Source organism: Drosophila persimilis, unplaced genomic scaffold (genome assembly GCF_003286085.1).
Source record: "Drosophila persimilis strain 14011-0111.01,24,50 unplaced genomic scaffold, DperRS2 tig00000000-arrow-pilon, whole genome shotgun sequence".
In the NCBI taxonomy this organism is placed as follows: domain Eukaryota; kingdom Metazoa; phylum Arthropoda; class Insecta; order Diptera; family Drosophilidae; genus Drosophila; species Drosophila persimilis.
The window spans coordinates 5,108,600-5,132,727 of record NW_020825288.1 but is presented as its reverse complement, the minus strand read 5'-3'; the positions used below and the strand labels follow the sequence as shown (position 1 = coordinate 5,132,727).

Genomic DNA, 24,128 nt, shown 5'->3' with positions numbered 1-24,128 from the left:
TACGAGAAATTCTTTGGGCCGACTTCCCAGGGAACTTTGTTGCGGTTAATGCGTGCGACTCCACTTCCTGGCAGGCAGGCAGGCAGGCAGGCAGGCAGCCAGCCAGTCGACTTTCTACACCACACAAAAGGTAATTAACACGCTGCACAGCAGAGGCATCACCACTATCGAGCCACTACAGAGCCACTCGTGGAACCACTGGAACCACTAGAACCGCCAACACGAAGAAACAGGCGGCAAGCAGCAAGAACAATGCATAAATCTACTTTCCTGGTTCAATGCGCTTGCTGTGTGTGGCAGCGTGGCAGCAGTGGCAGCAGTGGCCGTGTGGCAACTTGATTAGAAAAGAAAACCAAAAAGCGAGGGAGAGATGGAAAAGGAAAAGCAGAACAAGAACTAGTTTTCTTTTACCTTTAATATAATGGGAAATCGAAGCCGCAGCAAACGGTAAAAGGCAGCAGCAGCAGCCACAAAGAACCATGGCTCTAATGAGCAGAAAAGGGGAAGGAGAGGAGACGAAGAGAAGAGAAGAAGCCGCAGAAAGTGCCGCACGAACAAACCAAAGCAGGGCATACTGTGAAATGAATCTGCTGCCGCTGCTGTTGCCGCTGCCGCTGCTGTTGCAACATTTAAAAGGCTTTGGCGCACCGAAGCGCGAATTATGAAACATGTGTAAAATGGTGTAAAAGATATAAACAACTAAAGGGAGTTTTTTGCAATTGAAGTAATTACAATTTGAAAGCGAACAAAGACTGCTGAAAAACATATCCGCCAGATACATTCTAATGTGTGGAACAAAGGCAGAAATTGCTGAAAAATGTATACAAAAGGAATGAGCAAAGAGTGGGGCAGAGAGGAGACGGAGTATGGAGCAGAAAGGAGGCGGAGAGGAGGCGGAGTATGGGGTAGAATGGTGGCACAGTGGTGGCAGAATGGAGGCACAGTGGAGTGGAACAGAAGCTGCATGTATGTTGCATGAATGAAAGCCCCTGCAAAGTGGGAGACCCAAATGCATATACAAATAAATTAGCAACTAAACAGAGAAAAAAACGAGGGGGAACGTTGTGAGTTGCTGCGGACACCGCAACTCTACAGTTATACCCGATACTAAGTCAGTATGGCTTTCCTCCGGCAGACGCCGCTAATATTAAACGACACGACAAAGAGTGCGTGCGAGAGAGACAGAAAATCAGTCTGAGCGTGACGTCGGGCGCTGCGTAGCCAATGCAAATTGATTTGTTCCTTTTGGCTACAAAAATGATCTGATCTGATCCAGATTCAGCAATCTGATAGATATGGTCGTTATCTATGATTCTGCGTTTTTAGTTTTCTCGAATCTGCAATATTGTGGATGCAACAGATTTTCGTCCTTTGTGTGGGCGGAAGGGGGTGGGGCGAAATTTTGAGTTAAAGGTTTTATAGTGAGATCTAACAGAAGTGCGGATACCAAATTTGGTTACTCTAGCTTTAATAGTCTCTGAGATTTGTGAATATCCCCAGATTTGCATCCTTTGCGGGGGCGGAAGGGGGTGTGGCGAAATTTTGAAACAAACTCGTCTCGGTCCGATATATTAGGAGTGTGGATACCAAATTTGGTTGCTCTAGCTTTTATAGTCTCTGAGATCTAGGCGCTAATGTTTTACTCTAAGCAAAGCCGCCTATGCTACCTGTGTGTTAGAGAGAGACAGGGCGAGAAAAAATGAAATTGTTTTCTTGATGCTGGCTATAATAGTAATACGATCCAATTCAGATTCTGCAGTCTAAAAGATATGGTCATTCTCTACGATTCTGCGTTTTTTGTTTTCTCGTATCTTTAATATTGTGGATGCCACAGATTTTCGCCCTTTGTGGGGGCGGAAGTGGGCGGGGCAAAGTTTTGAAATATTTTGGGAGCAGTGACATATCACAGAAGTCTGGATCCAAAACATCGTTGCTCTAGCTCTTATAGTCTTTGAGCATTAGGCGCTGAAGGGGACGGACAGACGGACAGACGGACAGACGGACAGACGGACGGACGGACAGACGGACAGACGGACAGACGGACAGACAGACATGGCTCAATCGACTCGGCTATTGATGCTGATCAAGAATATATATACTTTATGGGGTCGGAAACGATTACTTCTGGACGTTACACACATCCACTTTTACCACAAATCTAATATACCCCAATACTCATTTTGAGTATCGGGTATAAAAACGCAAGAAACAAAAGCCAAAAGCCAGGCCTGTTGGGGGGCTGCAATGTAATTATGTAAAAAATGCAGGGCGCGTGCATCCATAAGATACAAACACAGATGCAGTGCTCTATGGAGTGCTGCCGCTCCAGAATGGAAATGGGAAATGGGGTTGGGTGACTGGGGGACCGGGGTGGAATGGATCTGAAAAACACATTTGCACATTTCATTATTAAACAAAAAGAAGAGAGAAGATACGGCACATGGCAGTCGGGGGAGTGGCAGTGTGGCAGGGCAATAAAAATTATGCATGCCATACTTTTATTAACATCCATTGAAGGCTCCCCTGCTGCCTGTTGGAGCCCTAAGCAGCTCTCATTATGCTCAACAGGGCGGCCGGGCCCCATGTCTATTAAAATTAAAATGCGCTCCACTCGGTGGGGTCTACTCTTTCCTCTTTTTTTTGTATCTTTTCGAAGAACCAAAACTGCCACACAAAAGTCATAAAAGAGAGCCAGAGGCAGGAGAGAGAGAGGGAGAGAGGGAGACAGAGAGACGTAACTGGTCTGCCACTTCAGTGATTTTCAATATGAAAATGCAGCCAGACAGAGCTGACAGACAGACAGACAGCCACAGAAGAGGAGGGGAGAAGGGGAGAAGGAGAGGGAGTTGTTTGAGCTGAATGCATGTTACCGCATGCTTGGATGAATACGAATGCAGGCAACACACATACTCGTAATGTGGCAACAACGACAGCAAGAACAGCAACAAGGGTTTGCGGTTTTTTGGCCTATGCAAATTAGCAGATACATGGCCAGAGACCCGATGGCAGAAACAGCGAGAGGTGTACTTCCACAAGGGGCAGCTTATGGCAGATTAACTGCTTCAAAAGATACTTCATTCCAGCCATAGATGCAAGATGCAAGATACAAGACCAAAAGTGCCTGATAGATGGCCGGCCAGAAACATTCAGATGATTCCACAGACATGCCACATCCTATGGGAGATGTGCATGGGGATAGATGGCCCGAAAAGGGTTGTCCTAAGAGAAGGTTAATTGAGGGAAGAACCCAGGAATATACTAGAGGAACCATTCCAAAGATATCCGGCAAAAGTGGCATGCAGATAAATGCCCAACCAGCGTAGTTCTATTACAATCGCAACAAATATGAAGACCTCAGAGATGTGGCATGTGAAAAGGCGCTGAAACTGCACCTTTCCGAAGGCTAACAGATAATCTCCATTAGACATGCAATGGAAGATTGGCCAACAAAGAGAAATCAATGTCAGAGCCAGACCACAAATTCTCAAAATTTATATTCATTCAATTTTGTGCTCCCCCCCAATCCTGCCCCCAATCTATGGCCAGTGCCACACAAAGGAGCAATTTGATTACGAATTCCTGAAGAGTTGTCCAGAGTTTTGATAACTGGCAATTTGCATATGCGACCGACCAGCAATTAGACATTTTTCGGCAGTGGACTTGGGCCTTCACAGAAATATGAGAGGCAGACAGACGGACAGACGGACGGACGGACGGACAGAGCCCTGAGAAGTGGTAGATGAGAGCTGATAAATTTATTGAGGAAGCAGCCCGGCCATGCATATAAAATAAACAAAAACAAATACAAAAGATACAAAGATACAACAAGATGCCTGGCTTATTTATGACTAGGCCCGCAAAAATGTTTATATCCAAATATGTAAATTTAAGAAAAGTTTATCTTTCCCCTTTTCTAGATTTTTGTAATCAAATTACAGGACTTGACCTGACCCCGGGTCCTGGTCCTGCCATGTCCTTTGTTAACCCCCCCCCGAGAGAGATCTGCCTTTCGACTGAATTTGTTATTTATTTGCAATCTGAGGCTTAGTTCTTAATTATTTTCTTGAATAAACAGAAACAGTTTTGCAATAAAAGCTGATTGTCTCTCCACTGAATTGTTTTCTTGTTTGATTCGATTGCCTGGAAAGCCCCAACAGTGGCGTAAAATTGAATAAAATCATATTTCAGTCTTCTGAATATGCATGTGGCCACAAGTGGGGGGCTGCAAAGTACTGTTATTTTAGCATAGTTCCCTTCCAAATGGAATCCCAACCAGCAATCCATCTCTGGCTCAGCTCAAGCATCAGCTGTGGTTAGAGATGGGCAAAGGGATTGAGTAAACAGCACGATATCGGAAAGAAGGTGGGTTTAAGCGATGAAATGAATCTTTTGGGATGCCATAATTATCCTAAAATGTATATTAAATGATATACAGTAGTAGAACCGTAATATCGGTGGGAATATGTGATCGTCTTCTCTTTCTGTCGTGCCTTTCGTGTCACTGAAGCCCACACGACTTGCAGTTTTCCAGCACTGGTCTGGAATCTGCCCATCTCTATCGCTGCAACACTTACAGTCAGTCAGTCAGTCAGTCGCTGTCTGCTTTATAACGCACTTGACTTGCAAATTGTTTTGCGGTGATGTCTGGCGATGGTGATGCTGATGGCTTGCATTGCAAATTCTAAGTACGAGTAACAGCGGAGCTTAATTTAATTAAGCGTACACGCCCTTTTTGGTGGAGCAGGCAGGACTCATGAATAGGCATTAGGTATGCGTTAAAATTTAAGTGGCTTACACACACGTGTCATGTGCACACCACTTGAGCCACGAGCGGCACCCACCGCAAGGGAACAAGTCCGGATAGACAGGAAAGACGGACGGGCACGGGTTGTTTGCTACTTTTGCATATGTATGACATAATTAGTGTCATAATGACAGCACCACCCCATACCCCATACACCACCCACCCACACTCACACACCCACACACCCACACACATATGCATACAGGCACTTGTCTGGCTAAAAGTTGAAAAGTCGCTGAAGAAATGGCACGCCCCTCCCGCCGGCACTCATTTGAAATGCTAATCAGCCATGCCCCCCACGCGGCCTCTTGTTTTGTGGCACCATCAACTAATTTGCATATTTTTCACGCTTTTTTGTTGCAGTAAATTACTTAAAAATACATTGAAAATGTACAAAAACCTGCAACGTCAGTAGAAGAAAGCAGCAGGCCCAAAAGGACTCAAGGATTCCAGTCATCATTTGCATTAAGCAGCGACGACACAGGCTCGACAAGCGAAAGGTAAGTGAAAATAAATATTATGACAGCGCTCAGCGCCTATAAATATTCATACAAAATAATAGTTTATTCAACGCAAAAAAAAGAAAGAAAAAAACGGCAAAAAATTCATTTGGCATCCAATTATTTATATATCATTAAATATGTTATTAAATATTACACAAAATTCACTTTTTGTACTCAGTTTTCATTTAATCTGATATGTTTTGTTGTTGTTCTTTTGTGTGGTGTTGATTTTTGTTAATTTTTTTCTGCGGTTGCCTGTTTAATTGAGCAAAGGACGAATGGGGAAAACATAAATAAATTGCATTAAATAAATATGTTTTAGCGCCGAGTTGTTGTAAGGGTCGCACCGGGGCCCCGGAAATGTGGCACAAACAGAAACAGAACAAAAAAATGACGAACGACAGAAATGCAAACCGCAATTATTTTTCATAAATGCGCAGCGCGCTCTCTCTAGACAGAAAAAAAAACAAAAAAGAAAAATATGACACGATGAAAATATATGTACACAGGATGCACATACACACATAACGCTTCTAACACTTGTAAATTTTTTAGCGAATTTCCCAAAGAGTTCATAACTTTTATCACTCACTGTCAGCCGCACACAGACACAGACACATGAGGAATTTGATAGACCTCCCAGGCTGGGATATGATGGGTTTTTAGATGGAAAGGGGCCTATAAAGTGTTATATTTCTCATCATAGATCATTCGATCGATGGGGAATAGACCTATATCTTCTTTCAACAGAGTCTGTTCCCAATGATAGTCGAAGAAAACGTTTCTTCCAGCACATTCGCATAAGATATGCATATTCCAGGGTATCACCAAGCCATTCCCCTACTCTGACTTTCATTGTTTTATTGCCACTTCTGGGGCTCCTACCCGCCCATGGTTTGCTCTCTTTGCGGATGCAAAATGCGAAAATGCATTGTGACAGGCACTTTTTTTTGAAAATGTCAACAGTAGGGGCATGAAAAAGGGCGTGCACACTGCGAGTATATGCCACAAACACTTTGTCGTGGCTGTTGCATAAGGAAAAACACTTTTTAAACATTTTCTGGCGGCACTTTTATGGGCGTCGCATCTAAAACAAATACCACAAAAAGTGCTACTAAAAAAATGCCTGAAAAGGGCTTACTGTGGTGGTGGTGGCACAGGACAAGCGGAGGCGCCACAGCAACTATTAATATACTTCTACGGTGCACACACAATCGAGTCGGAGCTGTGCCCCAAGCTGTATGCAACACTCTGGCAATACATGTGTGGATATATATTTTTTTGAGCGCTTTGTTGCATGCAGCATCCAGCATCCAGCACTCAACTGGCAGACAAATTATGCGCTAAGAGTGCATCCCTGCATCTCTGCATCTCTGCGTCCCTGCGGCTCAAAGAGCTAAAGAATTTAATTAAATTTTGCACAAAGTTAGCAGCGGCGGCAATGAAAAACTGGAAAACCCGAAAAAAAGGCCGAAAAAAAACGTTTAAATTTCGCACATGGTTTTCAATTTGACGCGCTCCCAGAACCGTAGTCTATGGCCGGCTATGCGGCTCTCGTTGGCCGAAGCCTTAGAGCCCACTTAATTGGTTTTGCCAGCGACCAGTGACGCCGCCAAACCGGTGACCGGTGACCCCGATCCCGATCCCAATCCTGAACCCGAACCCGGACTGTGGGCGGGATGACCGCAAATTAAAATGAAAGCATTTCGGGCTCAGTACTCCAAATGCCGTCCACAAGAATAAGCAAAGGCCAAACTCTGTACAAAATTTAAATTGCATTTGGACTGGGAGCCCGTGAGCCCGGGAAGGGGCTCCTGGCATTGACCCATAGACCAACAACAGAGAGACAACAACAATGCTCATCGGTTTATTTGACTTTATGCAAATTGATTGCATAAATAAATAATTTATGATTAAAGAACGAGCCAATAATTTGCCAATTTAAATGCGCAATTAGTTTAATTGATGCAATGTCACACCCCCGCCACAAAAAACCAACAAAAAACCCTATAGGTGGAGTGCAACGACAAGGCGATACCTGGTAGTCAGGGGAGAGCGTTGCCTGAGAGATGGGAGGGTGTGGAGTCAGCGGAGAACTTCAGCCGTTGCCTACGATTTAAGATTTATTTTACAATTATTTATGGACCCCAAATGACGATGAAGAGTAACAAGAGCCGCCTGGCAGATTGTTTTCTTCATTTTAGTTGCAATATTTAAACCATTTTGTGTCTAATAAAGATTGTACAACTATTTGTACGCGTTAAAGTACATCCCCAATGACGATGAAGAGTCAGAATGATCTATGCACTGTTTATGGCTATTATTGATCCAAATCACAGCCATTTTACCTGTTATATACCCAGAAATCGAAGCATACTCGTCTCCCAAAAGCCCCAAATACTTTTTGCATACCGTGTAGTCATCATAAAACGACCAAAAACCACATCGTACATTGACCTCTACACGACGACTATGTTATGTAGGTATTTGTCAAATAAATAATAAAATGTTTATTTGGAAAAACGCCGTGCCACAGATGCCATGTTGACAGTCAGCCAATGGCCAATGCATAATTATGCAAAATACAGCCACGGCCACAGCAACAATAACAAAACAAAATAAGCAAAATAAATAAGATAAAACATTGAACAAGCGACTGCAATTAAAATTAAAAATTAACCAAAAATGTTCAACAGAAAAGCAAAAAATTAACACCCGCGCGGGCCACGGAGCGGACCCAGGCCCATGCACATGACAGAGTCGTTGGGTTAAAGCTCATTAAATTTGCATTTGCATATAAAATTGCATAGTTTTCAACACCTCTGTCGCCGAGCGACCCTTCTTGGCCAGGAAAATATTTGAAACGAAAAACCAATTAATGCAGCGGAGCGAGAGGGCGCCCGCGGAGCGGGGGGGAGGGGGCGGGTGAGTGAGCGACTACTGCTCCTGCAACTGAAAATATGTGCAGTGCACATTATGTAAATATACGAAAATTGTATGCGTATTACCAGGAAATTATTTTTGGTTGGTTTTCAAGTGTCACCACAGCAGCCAGAGCCAGCTTTTCCGCCGCTCTGGCCAAGGGCTGGGGCCTGGAATTTCTAGCCAACAATTATGCTAAATATTTGGCTGGCCGGGAGGGAGAGAGAGTGGTGGTGTGTGTTGGTCTAAATATTAAAGCATAATTAAAGGCAAATTAACAGCCAAAAATGTCACCGAGGAATTTGCATAATGATAGAATTAGTAATGTTAATTTTTTTGATTAGATACGAATATTTAAAGAGGCACTTCGGAGTAAATATCCATCGTTTCAAGCAACATGTCCTTCGTTTTATTTTCCTCTTCTGTTGGTTTACAGCAATCCCATTACACATGCGGAGCCTTCAATCCTCGATCCTTTGCTCAAGAGCTCTCACCGGGTTATTTCCCTTTCACGCACACACTTTTCTCTCTTATATCTCATCATCAATCCCATTTGTTTGTTCATTTTCTTGATGCAATTTCCCCAACCGTGCGGCATGCAGCATAGTCCGTTCATCACCAGGGCAGTGGCAGTGGCAGTGGTGGCAGGGTGGTCACAAATGTAGCGCATAAAGTGCACTTTACGAATTCTCGCATTTTTATGACAAGATTTCAGCATTTCATTTCATTTGTGAACCAAAAGGCCAGCCACCCCTTGCCGCACCACCACTCCATGGCGCACCTCTATTAAGGTTGTAACAAATTTTTTTATTTACTTTCTTTTATTTGTACTTTGATTTAATGGCCATAAAAATGCAAACAACAGCAAAAACTGAAAGTGTCCAGAAGGAAATGGTACGCGCAGAGGGGACGGGGCACGGGCGTGCATAAAAATTGGAAGGCACGCTGTGAATTTTAATAGGCGGTACCACTCGGCGTATACATAATGTTTTTACTTTCAGCTCGGGCGCCATTTTGATTTTTCACTTGCTACCAGTAATGGCGCCTGTTGTAGGACTCTCCAAGTTGACTTTTCCCCTCGGTTGTTTTGCTTTTTTGCAATTGAAACATGAAATTGCATTTATTGTGTGGGAACAATGCAAATAAATGCACGCAAAGGGGTCCCAGACACCAGTCGAAGGACCTCTGCAATATTGCTGTATGCCGCCAAAAAGTATGCAGCAATTTTTGATTTATCACTGCAGAACCTCCAGCATGAGAGTGCGTGGCCATATAAATACTTGTGTACATAAATTGAAATGAAGTGCCAGGGCACTTTTGTGAACATTTCACAGAGATTTTAATCTTTATTTATCGCCACTGCGGTCGGTCGATCCGTTCCGTCCGGTCCGTCCGGTCCATCCATGGGGCGCTCGCCGTTCGGCAATTGGCGAATTTATGTTAAGCAGTGGATCCCCACTGGAAAAGCTATGATAAATGTTAATGTCTCCATAAATGCGCGCATATTTCAGCACTTATTCGCGAGGGAGACAGAGAGAGAGAGTTTTAAATGTTAATCAAAGCCGCGCCAGATTCCGTCAATATTTATGCATTTTTAATGCCCAAGCAATCCAAGAGGGCCCACACAATACAAAACCCTAACGAGAAGTGACCTTAAAACAATAAATAACCCGAAAATCAAGCGGGAAATCGAATAAAATAAAATGAAACGAATATCGGGCTTATGCGGATGTGGCGACTACATGTCCGAAATATTCCACATTTTTTACATATAAATATGAACCTGGGATTAAATCCTGTCACAGATAAGTCCTTTCGACTGGAAATACTCGTATGCTCTTCGAAAAAACATACACCAGTATTTATTTGAACTAATTTTGGAGGATAACTGTCTCCTGGAAGCAATCCCAAGAACTAATCAGAGTGATTTACGCATCTGCTTTTTGTCTGGCGGAAAAACTTTGTCGACGCCAAGGCTAAGAACACAACTGGCGCCAGGCCAAAAGCGCTAATGTCACTTAATTATCGATGGAGATGCAACTTTTGGGGGGTTTTTCTTGTATGTAATACAGACCAAAAGCTGCCAAAAATGATGGCCTGCCACCATATTGGAAACAGCTCAGAACAACAAAACCAATAAAGTCGTGTGCGTTTATTTATAACAAGCGCAAAATGTTCACAATTAGCGCTTTATATGGGCTATGGGGCTCTATACTCTATGGGGGGATGGGGTTCCTCTTCGGGCCACCATAATCATGGAGTGGCATACCATTTAAGGCCCCCGAGTGCGGAGCAGACGAAAAAGAAAACTTTAAACGTGACTCACATTTAAACAACAGGCAGAACTGAAGCACAATCGTAAGAACAAAAGAAGGGTCTGGACTCGCAGCTGGTACGCTGGGGATACGCGAATTAAACTGCATGCAATCCCAGGAATGGGAAAGCTAACGACTAGGGGATGACCATTGGAAGGGTCACTAATGGTTGGAAAAAAGATGATGGGGCAGAAGGTTTTTAGAAGCTGATTTTCTTGACTTCTGACTGTCAAATATGTACCAGATTGTATGAGCCATGTCGCTGGTACCACAAGATCTAATCAGTTATGCATTTTGATCGATATATGGATAATACCTATATAAATAGACGATTTAAGGCACAGTTCTATATCCTTAAAGGCGGTATTGAACATCTCCCTGATCTCCATGAACAGGCCAGAGTCTCCCATGATCCAGGCTGCAGATAGACCCACAAAAGTACAAGTTAAATCTATATAAATTCCCATTGGAGAGTCAAGCACTCCATACTCATTCGTTTGTACAATACACCCTTTCTGCTTAACGATTAATGGATAAGACAAAGCGCAAATTATGAGGGCCGGCAGCGGACAGGAAAACAGCAAACAAACAGCGCGGGCAAGGGCGAAGACGACTGCCACTGCCACTGCCACTGCGACAACGATAGGCAGAATAAATAGAAATCAAGAAAGCATAAAATGCCCAGAGAGACGACAGACAGCCACGGCAAAAGTTTGAATGCAGTAAGCAGGCGGCAGTCGGCAGTCGGCAGGCGGCAGGCCTGTGGGCTGGGTATACGAAAAATTAAGTAGTTGTAGAACCTGTCCCAGTGGATTGAAGACAGCCCCAGAGGCCAGTACCCAGTCGTACTCCTTCGATGTCGCGTCTTCGTTGTTGGTAATTGAAGAGTACGCGCGTGCGTCCCCTGGCAATCGCAGCAAGTTGTGGCAACCGCCGCTGCCGACTGTTGGTGCAGGGGGCATTATGCTGTATTATTTACAATATGAGTGGCCGGTGGTTGGGACTGCCACTTGGATATACTCATGGCATTGCTGGCCCATAAAATGTTGTTTAAATGAGCGCTGAACGGACGAGCGTACAGCTTGGACGACATTTTCATTTACGATGATGCCTCCTCCTCCTGCTCCTCCTTCTCCCCGTTGAAGGGAGGACTGGGTGTCTATTATTTTATTCCCAATCCTGCGGACTGCCTACCAGCAGTACGCCCCACAGTTGTTTATTTATGTGAGGGACTGTGCGTGTGTGGAAGTTGCAGATAAATTTACTTAGTCGCTTAAGGAGCGCTCCAGAACCAGCACAAAAGTAAGCTCTGGCTTAAGGAAATGACAAGTTGGATGTAGAAGAGTGGAAGAGTGGACAAGTGGACGAGTGGACTCTACTGCTAAAGATTGATGATGGAATGTGTGGAATAATCAAGCGCTGAGCAAACGAGAATTCTTTTCACCTTTTGTTCCACTCCCTAGAAGTAGATCCTATCCTCTTCAGAGTGGAAATCAATTTACGTTAAATGTTTGCTCTTCCACCGAAACTAAACAACAGGAATGAGGCAGGCCAGGCAGGCCAGGCAGGATGTGGGCTAAGTGAGCAGGGGAATGGCGAGTGGGGAGTGGCGGCCAAGTCAACCACAGAGTATCCATTTGAGTGGCCTAAGCCCCTGATGGTCACAACGCTGAGGCCACGGCACCCCAAAGCAAACAACAATCAGCGCCACCAGGCGCTTCGGCGTTCTGGTCAACCTCAAAGGCATGCGGCAGACAACAACATCATCATGGCCATCATCGACCTGGCCCCAACAATGGGCGACTATTAAACATGAATGCGTCACGCATGCCTGCCCGAAACGCAGTCCATGGCTCCACTCCCCGGATGAAGATGATGATGATGATGAAGGCCCGGGCTCAACAAGTTTCTGCATTTGTCCCGGGCACGGGCACGGGCACGAGCGCATTATGCTAAAACTTTGCGCAGAAACTTGGGGACGACAACATGATTAACAGACAAATGACATTACAAAGCCTTTCACTTGGCAAGTTCTGCCTCCTGCCGCCTGCCGCCTGTCCCGTGGCCTCGTGACTCTTCGCTGACTTGGCAACGCAAAAAAAAAAAGTCAAGAAGACAAAAAAAACACGCTGCATCGGCATCGTCTTGCCAGCCTTTCTATTTCTCAGACAATGAGCTCTGGCTTTCAACCAGATCTGAAGTGAGGAGGAGGCCCTTTTGCTCTCTCTCTCTCTTTGTGTGTGCCTCAAATCAGGTCTTAACCCCTTTTTCTTTCATCTGCTTAGCAGCTGAGGCTGCCACCGCTGCCGCTGCCTCCTTGCAACTTGAACTTTCCGCGAGTTGTGCAGCTGCTGGCACTGGGAGTGGGAGTACTCCTCTGCCAAATGAGTGAATGAGTATCTTATGGATTTGTCGCTGACTTTGAAGTTGAGCCACGCTTCACTCCAGTCCGCTTTTTGAGCAGCTGCCGGGATGCGTTTACTAATAGAAATTTTACATTTAAATGAGAGAATTTCGAGACTTCACAGGCTGCCAACTCCATTCTCCGCTGTCTGCGTATTTCTCCATATTTTTCTCCCCCTCCCTCTCTCTCTCTCTCTCTCTCTCCAGTGGCCTCTTGCACTTGAGCGATTCGCCAAGCCGGCGGCGGTTTGCACTTAAGCAGAGGCGTCATCGCGTAAGCAGCTTCGAGATATTTTTATACTCTACGCAGAAATCACACAGAAACGAGGGGTAGAGTGATTTTTCAGAGGGGTTTGCAGGGCAGTGGGAGGAGGTAAGGCATGCCTGCAACAGGTCTTTCAAGACTTAAAGATATCTGGCAAAAACATTCAGAGGGAGTGTTCAGAGACGAATGAATGTTTGTTTGATATACCTATTAGACTTCAACTCAAACAGATACCAAAAACCTGCAGAAGCCAGCAAAACAATCACTCTTTCAGGGTATATAATCCTTCGGCTCTGATGGCCCTCCAACATCCTTTCTTGTTTCACGTTCACTTTGTCTGTAGTGCTGGCAGAGTTCTCAGCCGTCTGTCCGACCTGTCCGTCTTGTCTGCCCTGTGTTCTGTGGAATGCGCTTTATGCTTAAGCATAAAATTCTGCAGAAAGTGTAAGCCATAAATAATGAAGGCAGGATTTAATGAATTCATTCAAGAGGCTTTAAACCGTCGGATGCGATTTCTGGCGCATAATTAGCTGGAAGGGCTTTACTTTTTTCTGTTGAAATTTCCCATACTGGACTTTGGACTCTCGTAAACCTCAAAACTGAATTTATATGTACTACCTTAAAGGTTGTATCTGCTGGCCTGGCCTTGCAGTGCCTAATGCCTGGCATTTGTATCTGGTGGCAGAGCCACTCTAGTTGCAACATGACCAATCACATATTGAACAATTTCCAATATTAAGACCCGCCCAACGTCCTTGCACACATTTCCATCATGGGAGCACAGATGTTTGCTCAGAGCTTTGCTTGGCAATACATTGGACCCGCAATACCCATCGCATGCCCACATCCCCATACGAGTATTGCTGGCTATATAAACATGCCTCGCAGCTGCCTTCCGTGCACCGAAAGTGTTTCTGTCGAGAGATGGGAGGTCGATGTCTGTAAAACCAGAAACATGGGAGTGTAACGATAGAGCCATCTCTGGCGTGGGCGGGGAGGGAGCTTGCAAAAGTTTTTGGGAGGAATTGAAATCCTTTGGCACACACACGCACACATACACCACAGCCCTGGAAAGGACGAAGGGGAAAAATGAAAACATTTCTGGTGCAATAAGATACAAAAAACCACACTTGTGGGCCAAGAGCTTACCCTCACGATGCGTGTAAGAACTTTCCGCTCTCCAAGCATTTGTAAGTTTTTAATAAGAAATTGTTAAACAACTTGTACGATTTTCGTTTTTCCTTTTTTCCCTCTTGAGTGGCAGGCAGGACGACAGGACGACGGGACTCTCCTGCTTTTGCTGCTTTTGCTGCTGTTGCCGTTTGGCAGAAATTGTAGTAATTAGTCATGTTGATTGATGAATGTTTATGTGCGAGTGCGTATACGAGTAAATGTGTGGCACTGCCATGGCTGCTGGCACTGTTTTTTGGAAATTTCTCATTTAAGGAACGGAACAATATGTCAACGCCATTAAAAACGCTTTGGCATTGCCCTAATCCCCGACTCTGGTGGCATTAAGAAAAGTTCACCATTAAATGGCAATGTGGCTCGGGGCCCAGGGCTCGGGACTGCCTTGCAATAATAAAACGCTCTCTGCGGCAGGCAGGCAGGCAGGCAACCCAAAAGCCAATTTTCCAAGAGCACGCTGCGGGCGGTATTCCACGAATATTAAATGGCAGTGAAGGCTTACATTGTGGGTACTCTTTCGCTCTCGCACACACGACTCCTTGGGCGAGCAATAAAAATCCAAGGTAACAGGAAAAGGATACCCACACTTCCAGCCGGCTCCACTCAATGGGAGACTGAGACTCTGCTGCTGCTGGTGCTGCTGCTTTGGTGGCTGTGCAGCATGCCTGCGGTTGTAATTTAGTGTGCCTAATGAATTTAGTACCGTTACATACCGGAAACGGAAGCGCGGGAGGGGCATGTGAGTGCAAAAATGCGCACTCAACTGGAATGTCTGTGAATCTCTACGACTACGCCGGGAATGAGAACCGAATACCGAGGAATGGCATGTGGGTGTACGTGTGTACGTGTTTACGTGTGTGTGTGTGTGCGGTTTGTGGGTGTGTATTTGTATGTGAAAATGTGTGAAAAATCTGAGCGGCTTGGCTGGAAAACTTCGTTAACCTTTATTAACGACACCGAGCACCCGTCGAGCGTCTAATTAAAACATTGAAAAATTGTAAATCGAGCGAAACGCCCCCGAAGGTAGCTCCATAATTTTCCACAGGCATTTCGTGGGCATGTGGAAAATTAACAATTATTTTTAATGGCCAAAGGAGGTATTTGGCACAAGGAATACAATCCCCCACGAGCGCGGAGGAGTGGGGAAAATACTTAAAGCCCTTGATTGTCCCTCCCGATCGAATGACACTTTGCCACACGCGTTCCGCTTGAGGCAAGATGTCAGCAAACAAAACCCGCCCACAGATTAGATTGCATAAACAAACGCGTCCGGGATATCAATGTGAATGGGGATGTGGCTGTGGATGTGGCTGTGAGTGTGGATTGAAGCCAGGTTCCAGCTCGTTGCAGGATATTTACACGGCCAGCGTGGCATAAAAGCGAAAAGTAATTTTCCTAAGTGAATATAAATGTTTAAAATCTTGGCAAAAGCACAGCCACAGCACCAGCAGCAGCAGCAGCACCAGGACCAGCACAACAATGGCCAAGTTGGCTAAGGTGGTCTTGGCCAACTCTGAATGGAGGAAGAAAGCCAGCCGGAGCCAGTTTAGATAAGAAATTTAAAAGGCAAAACACAGCAGGAGAGGGCGGCTCATTGGGTGAAAAGTGCTTCAAGTTTTATGTGAAATTGAAGTTGCCGAGTAGTGCCACAAGCCATGGCCTAGAACAAGGTGTTGAGGTCAAAATGAACTCCTGCTGCCAGCAGACGTGCCTCTAATAGCTTAAGGATTCCAGGATTGTTCAAGAAAATAGAGATTTCAATACCAAAAAGCAAACATTCTGGCCTTCAAACTATCAAAATTAAACCACAGTTTTGGTAAAAGAATAAATAGAAAATAAATAAGAAAAATATGTAGCCACAAAAAAACAGAAAATGTGAATAAAAATGAAAATTAGTTGAAGGAAAAAGGTCCTCCGGTGATCAGTAGCATTGATGCGCTTTGGTTGGCAAAGAAATTGGATTGGAAGATATGAAATATGCTGATTTAAACCAGTGGGAAGGGTTTCTGTGGCGGCACACGTACCTCGACATCAGGATACCGAGTATCTGGAGAGATGGAGTCTTTCTTCTGGCTGTTGCATATCTTGAAATGGCAATAATACACCCCAGCGCTCTCCGAGTACAGGGTATAAATAGTAATCGGACTTTGAAAAACATTCATATGTATATTTGGGCTACCAAAGTATTAATTCTATATGTCATGGAAAAAGCCGATGATATGTAACCGAAGTATGAATCAAATATAAGTCCATTTTTGTCTAGAGTATAGTAGTATCCATTGACTTTAAGCACTTCTCTTTAGCAAAAACAAAACCACCTTTAAAACAGTCAAAATATGTTTGTTGCTGTACAGGGCGGGCTTATCAAATTTATCAAGTTAACAAAGCAAAACTAAGGCAATTGTCCAAAGGAAAGGCAGGAAAATCAATACGCTTTTCCACTGCCCCAGCAGGGAACAGGCGGCGAACAGCCGGCGGCAGTAGCCAGAGGCGACACTGTAAATTTCATCATTGTTGGCCCTCTAATTAATGGAAAAGTCACCAATTTGGAAATCAAATTACGGCGCGCATAATTAAATTGCCTTATCAAAATTTCATTCAAAAGCCTCCCGAGACAGAGGGGAGTATGAGGGGAGGAGCAGAACTTTTTTCCAGCCGGGTAGATGCAATAGATGGCCTAAAGTTCTCATTCTAAGGGCCCAAAATGACAGACGGGCAAGAAGGCAACCAACAGCCGAAAAACTTTTAATTGAATTCCTTTCAAATTGTTCGTAATGGGCACAATTAGATTGTCAGCATCTGAAAGAGATAGTAGAGAGAATACTTTAAAGGAAATACACAGACACAGACGCAGACGAGTAGGAGAACAAGGACACCTCGTCCTGGCTGGCGCTCAAGTGGTTCTCGAAGCTTTAAACAAAATCTCGTATTATGCAGCACTCGAGTGCATGACAAATTCATTAAATGCACAAAGACCGGCAGAGTGGCCACACGGAGAATATGCATACGTGGTTACGAGGCTGCCAGGATACGAGCACCAGCACGGACATCACATGGGACAACGGTACAACGGGACGGATGGACGGCACGGACCGTCCGGATAAGAAGTACATAATAGAAGAAGAAGAACGCTTTACAAAATTTTATACACTCTGTGACCGTAATTACACCGCACGGGCGGAGGGGAGAGGGGGATGGTAGGAATTGCCGGCGTACAGGGGTGGGGCGTGGTTTCGAGGTGAGCCAGCCATGAAATGCAACATTGCTTGCTGCACAAACACACACAAAGGCACGCACGCTGGATGCACGTTGGCAAGTCGAGGGATTCATCGCGAGTGATTTTTAGAGATGGCAATGTTTGTGGGGCACGAAACTATTCACGAGAAACAGAGAATGGTTCTTATAAAAGAGATATAGATTTCCTTTAGATCTGTTCTGGATTTCGTAGATCAGAAGCTCTCTAAATTGTAGAATCTGAAGAAAATGAAGTGTCAAACGAAAAGCAAAGAGAAACGTACTTCGGGGTAGATTTCTTTTGGGTTATCATTATTTTAGTCAACGTTTTCCTAGCAGTTATTGGATTGGGTTCTTATTTCCTATATAGGAACGAAATATACTACGTTTTCCACATTTAAAGCCCATATTTTGCTGTTCTTAAACCATTTTCTCATTCTGTCTTTATTTAATCTATTTTCTGCCCAAAATAAAACCTTTTCTTTTGGACAATTCGATTTTACTTCAGAATATCCGTATAACTCACATTCAGGAATACCTATAATGCGATTCTTCGAACCCTTTTTTCTTCCTTCGTGTCGGATTATGCTCTTCCTTTCACTCACGAACCTACAAAAGGCTTCCACACACTCAAAGTGTCATCCCTAATCCGTGCTTTATTTATACACCTGCTGTTGCCGCTAGGTGTCGCTTTGGCGCTGCGACACGGGGCTCTGTTTGTGCGTACCTTTGTGTGCATGTGTGTGTGTGTTTGCACGTAACGGCACAGGACAACGGGATTCCAAAGGCCTTTCAGACCCCCGAAATGTAGACTACATTTAAATGGAATTAATTTTTCAACGGGAAAGGGGCACACACACAATATTTTTGCTGGTCTGTCAAAAATTCAGACTCGCGCGCTTAATTAACTGTCTTTTTATAAAGCGACATTTCGAAGAGACTTTAGAAGCCACCTAATGAGCGGGTTCTGTACTTTTTTTAAGGGGTTTTCCTTTACGAGTAGTAAAGAGCAAACATTTTCATTTAAATTGCGTTTTATTTTTACTCTTACTCATCGCTCCATATAATTAAGCAAAAGTCGTCCTGGCGCCCAGTCCTGCTGCCTTGTCATTACATTTCGAATACTCGTTGCGGCTGTCGTGTCATTATGATAATGACAAATGTCCTCCGCTGTGCCTCCTTCCTCAAGTTTCAATCAAAAACTTGACAGTTATTAATTAGAACTCCAATTACATTTCCTTCTTTGCTAATAATGTGCTTTTCCCTTTCCCCCTGTCTGCTTGCAGCAAAAGAAAATCCAGAGAGACAGGACCTCATCGTCGTCATGAGTCGACTGAGAGCGGGCGGCAAGGTGTTGCTGGTGGTGCTGCTGCAGGTGTTGCAGTGGCAGGCCGGCGAGACGGCCTTCGGACGGGATGAGTGCAACGAGCTGAGCGTCAGTTCGCCCTGCCAGTGCGCCCCCTCGATGGCCGAATACGAGATCTACTGCCCCGCGAACGCCTACAATGTGTTCCCGAAGTTCCGGCTGGCCATCCGGCCCAATTCGAATGTCCAGATCGAGTGCAATCTGACGGATGCGAACGAGTACAAACAGCTGCCGCCACTGAGGATCGGAGAGATCGAACGGGTGCAGATCCAGCGCTGCCCATTGCCCGGCCACACACCGATTGCGGGTATACTGGAGCACCTGGGCATCAGGAGCCCCAAGATGCTTATCTTCGAGAGCGACAATCTGGGCGTGAATATCACGCGTCGGCACTTGGATCGGCTGCAGAACCTGAAGCGTCTGCGGTTCACTTCCCGGCGGTTCACGTACATTCCAGCGGACTTCCTGGCGGATCTGCGAAACCTCAGTTGGCTCGATCTGCGGGCGAACATAGTGGAGCTTCCGGCGCATCTGTTTGACAACCTGGAGAACCTGGAGTCCCTCGAGCTGGGAAGCAACGGCCTGAAGCACCTGCCACATGGAGTCTTCAGCAGGATGCCCAAGCTGCGGCACTTGAATCTGTGGAGCAATCAGCTGCACAACCTGACGAAGCACGACTTTGAGGGCGCCAGCTCGGTGGTGGATGTGGATCTGCATGCGAACGGCATTGAGCAGCTGCCCCGCGATGTCTTCTCGCTGCTCACGAATCTCACGGAGATCAACCTGAGTGCGAACCACTTCCGGTCCCTGCCCGAGGGTCTCTTCGAGCACAACAAGCAGCTGCGGCAGGTGCGTCTGCTCAACAACCGTGTGCCCCTGTCCACGCTTCCCGCTCGACTGTTTGCCAACCAGCCGGAGCTGAGGGTCCTGCTCCTGCGCTGCGATCTCGAGACACTGCCCAGTGATCTCTTGGAGCAGTCTACGGAGATCACGAACATCTCCCTGAGGGACAACTATCTGAGCACACTGCCAGCCAAGCTCCTGGAGCATCAGACGAACCTCTTGAGTCTCGATTTGAGCAACAACAAACTGACGTATCTGCCGGATGCGTTCTTTGAGCACACCACCAAGCTGGTGGACTTGAATCTGGCCGAGAATATGCTCACAGACATAAGCAGGTTGGTTTTCAAGCAAAAGGTTTCTCTCTTTAATCCTCCACTAAACATGTTCCTCTCTCTGTCTGTCCTCTCTATCTCTATAGTGACATATTCAGCAAACTGGAGAAGCTGGAAACCCTCAACATGAACAATAATCTCGTAAAGAACATTGCCAGCAATGCCTTTGCGGCCAACACGGCCCTGATGCACATCAGCATGGAGCATAATCTGATCGACTTGCAGCAGCCCCTGCTCGGCAGCATCCTCCAGGAGCAGCTCAACTCTCCGTTCAGCCATTTGGCCAGCCTCCAGAGCCTCAATCTGCGCAACAACTCCATCATGTTCATCTATCGCGACTGGAACTTCAATCTGATCAACCTGCAGGAGCTGGATCTGAGCTACAACAACATCAGCTCCCTGATCTACGAGGACCTGCAGTTCCTGTCCAAGTCCAATCTGTTTGTGAACATCACCCACAATCAGATCAGCAGAATCAACTTCTACCCACAGCTGCCGGTGATGCCCGACGGGGAGGTGTCCACGAGTGTCCTTCGCATGGACCTGAACGATAATCCGCTGGTGTGCGACTGCACCTTGCTGTGGTTCGTGCAGCTGGTGCGGGGCGCCCATGTGCCGGATTACGCGAAACAGTTCAAGTTCGACACGGATCGACTGACCTGCAGTCAGCCGCACAATCTGCAGGATCTGCCAGTGCGTCTGGTGCCGCCCAAGGAGCTCATCTGTTCGATCGGCAGTGCGGAGGAGCCCGGCCAGCGGCAGTGTCCACGGGGCTGCCGCTGCTGGGTGCGCACCTTCGACAAGGCGCTGGTCATCAAGTGCCACGAGGGAAATCTCACCAAGGTCCCAGAGCTGCCGACCCTCTACGACAATCTGCACATCATGGAGCTCCATATGGACAACAACACGCTGCTCGGCCTGCCTGCGGCCCACTCTCCCGGCTACGCGAATGTGACCAGCCTCCATTTGGCGGGCAACAATCTCACCCACATCGATGTGGATCGACTGCCGCCCAACCTGAAGCACCTCGATGTGCGGCGCAACCATCTGCAGACCCTGAACACCACTGTGCTGGGCTTCCTCAACCGCACGATGCCCAGACGTTCGCTGATGCTGTCGGGCAATCCGTGGATCTGCAACTGCGAGGCCAAGCCCCTGCTGCTCTTCACGCAGAGCAACTACGAGAGGATCGGGGATCGGGGCGAGATGCTCTGCATGGACGCCGAGATGCCCACACGAATGGCGGAGCTCTCGACGAACGACATCTGTCCGGAGGAGAAGGGTGTCTTCATTGCGATGGCTGTGGTCATCTCGCTGGCTGGCTTCCTGGCCGGCATCACCGCCGCCCTGTACTACAAATACCAGACGGAGATCAAGATCTGGCTGTACGCGCACAACATGTTCCTGTGGTTCGTCACGGAGGAGGAGCTGGACAAGGACAAGAAGTTCGACGCTTTCATCTCGTACTCGCACAAGGACCAGAGCTTCATCGAGCAGTATCTCGTGCCGCAGCTGGAGCACGGACCCCAGAAGTTCCAGCTCTGTGTGCACGAACGCGACTGGCTGGTCGGTGGCTTCATTCCCGAGAATATTGTGCGCTCGGTGGCGGACTCGCGGCGCACCATCATCGTGCTGAGCCAGAACTTCATCGAGTCGGAGTGGGCGCGCATGGAGTTCCGGGCAGCCCACAGATCGGCCCTGAACGAGGGACGTGCCCGCATCATTGTGGTCATCTACTCGGACATCGGAGACGTGGAGAAGCTGGACGAGGAGCTGAAGGCGTACCTCAAGATGAACACCTACCTGAAGTGGGGTGATCCGTGGTTCTGGGATAAGCTGCGCTTCGCCCTGCCCCACCGCAAGCCCCTCGGTAATGTGGGCAATGGAGCACTGGTCAAGTCGCCGCTGAAGGGCTCCACAGACGACAAGCTGGAGCTGATCAAACCATCGCCGGTGACGCCGCCGCTGACCACACCGCCGGCGGAGGCCACAAAGAACCCGCTGGTGGCACAGCTGAACGGCGGCACGCCCCACACGGCCATCATGATTGCCAATGGCAAGAATGGCCTGACGAATCTCTACACGCCGCACAATGGCAAATCGCACGCCAATGGCCACATCAACGGGGCCTTCATCATCAACACGAATGCCAAGCAGAGCGACGTATAGGACTGGGAGAAGGCGGAACTATTCCAGTTCGAGCCCGACGATGAGCTATTGTTCCGTTGAAGAATGGGGGGATGCCACAGACATGGTCACAGACGCAGCCACCGCCGCAGCCGCACCGCAGTCGCAGAGAGCAACCACAGCTGAATGTAAAAAGTCTATAGAAAATTATTGATTTCTGCATGTTTTGGTCAAGTTTTCAGCCCCCGTCCCTCCCTAGTTTTAATTACCTCTGCTGTGGGGAACCCGCCCCCCAAGAGGAAAAGTTTATGAAAATTTCAATTTTCAAATATTTCATGTGGCCTTGTGTTGAGGGGAGAAAAGAGAACAAAAGAGAATACTATAAGAGGATGGTAATGAATCTCTGGCCCCACTCTGTTAAGTGTTATATGTAAGCTTAGCGCCTAGACCCGACCCTGTGCAGACTCCTGTAGAACATAAACAAATCTCAATTATTTAGTGATTATTTGTACATTTAAATTATTGTTAATTCTTAATCTTTTTAAGCTGCCTCCGCCTTTGAACATTACTTTTACCATTGAACGAATCTCATGGCCGCATGGGAATCCCTTGAAAACGTTTGAACAAATCGAGCTTTATTTTGAACACTGAAACAAGCATAACACATATGTATGACGTATCCAAATAGTAGTTTAAAGACCACCCCCCTCCCCGACGCGATCTAAAAACAACAAAATAGAAAGAGAATTACAAATTGCCTTTATTGTATGTATGTATGTATTCTATAGCCTAAGTAACTTGTAGCCTACTCGTACACTCATATCCTCATATTCGATTGCAAATACACCATAAACTACTCTACGACTACTACTGTACATACGCTGAATACGAGAATTCCTGTACTTTTCCAACAGCAACAGCAAATGTATCGCACAAGATTCTCCTAGTTCACAAAAACTATCACAAATATCAATTATAGGTACATACTACGCGTATAACCACATGTCATGACCATTTAAACGACGCTATATGCATAAGATATACTGTACTGTACGGCCTCCACCCATTATCACGCATCACACATCAATCTATCGAACCGTTTAAGCTAGAGCCCTTTCATTTCATACGGACACAAGATATCGTTTATGATACGTAAATGTAATTAAGCCTAAATATAGTACCGAGTATATACATACCGTCTAAGCTGCAGATTGTCTCTACTGATACAATATGATATGTAATTGCCTAAGGTACCTACAACACTTGTGCAGACTCTCATCTACATAATTCCGTATGCCCACGAGTATATGTGTATGAATCTGAATCTGATTGTATATGGAAAACCCACACACATACAACGTAAATAAATATATTTTAAAAAATTAAAGAACTGTTGATTATTGATTTTCTAGGGGAGGAAGTACATGGGATTTTTCGAAACAGTTTCAGGTTGAATGATCCTTTAAGCAATCCTCGAGAACTAAAGGTTAGACTGTCTATGAATTAGACCGAAGAGCTCTAGGCCTTTGGCACAAGTCTTTCTACATTCGATGGATACAATTTTCAGTTTTCACCTGGACTAGTCTTCAGTTTAAAGAAAACAAGAATTTCTCTGATAAAAAGGTGGAAGAATTCTTATTGTTCTGGTAGATGATACCTTTACCCAACAGATCGATGAACCCATCGTATTTGGACCTATGTATCAGATTTCCGCTATAAGCTGGTTCTGTTTACCAAGACAATACCTACTTTGAAAGTATAGAAGCAGGGCTGATAAAAACAAGTTCCTTTGATAGATTTGATCAAGTAATGTTTGATTTGGAGGA

The 24,128-nt window shown here is 45.9% G+C and overlaps 1 protein-coding gene across 1 annotated transcript; it reads left to right on the top strand.

Annotated features, from left to right (window-relative positions):
• Positions 1-5,172: 5,172 nt before the first annotated feature.
• LOC6598750 (protein toll) lies at positions 5,173-23,495 on the top strand. Its single transcript, XM_002023748.2, has 3 exons — positions 5,173-5,304; positions 18,921-20,178; positions 20,262-23,495. The coding sequence occupies exons 2-3, from the start codon at positions 18,959-18,961 to the stop codon at positions 22,342-22,344; spliced, it is 3,303 nt and encodes a 1,100-aa protein (XP_002023784.2). The 5' UTR covers positions 5,173-5,304; positions 18,921-18,958; the 3' UTR covers positions 22,345-23,495.
• The last annotated feature ends 633 nt before the right edge of the window (positions 23,496-24,128 follow it).

What these genes read in the sequence shown, in the direction of transcription:
- LOC6598750 (XM_002023748.2), top strand. Translation starts at nt 18,959, where the DNA reads ATGAGTCGACTGAGAGCGGGCGGCAAGGTGTTGCTGGTGGTGCTGCTG. An exon ending in ATGCTCACAGACATAAGCAG is followed by an intron (nt 20,179 to 20,261) that starts GTTGGTTTTCAA and finishes CTATCTCTATAG; the next exon opens with TGACATATTCAGCAAACTGG.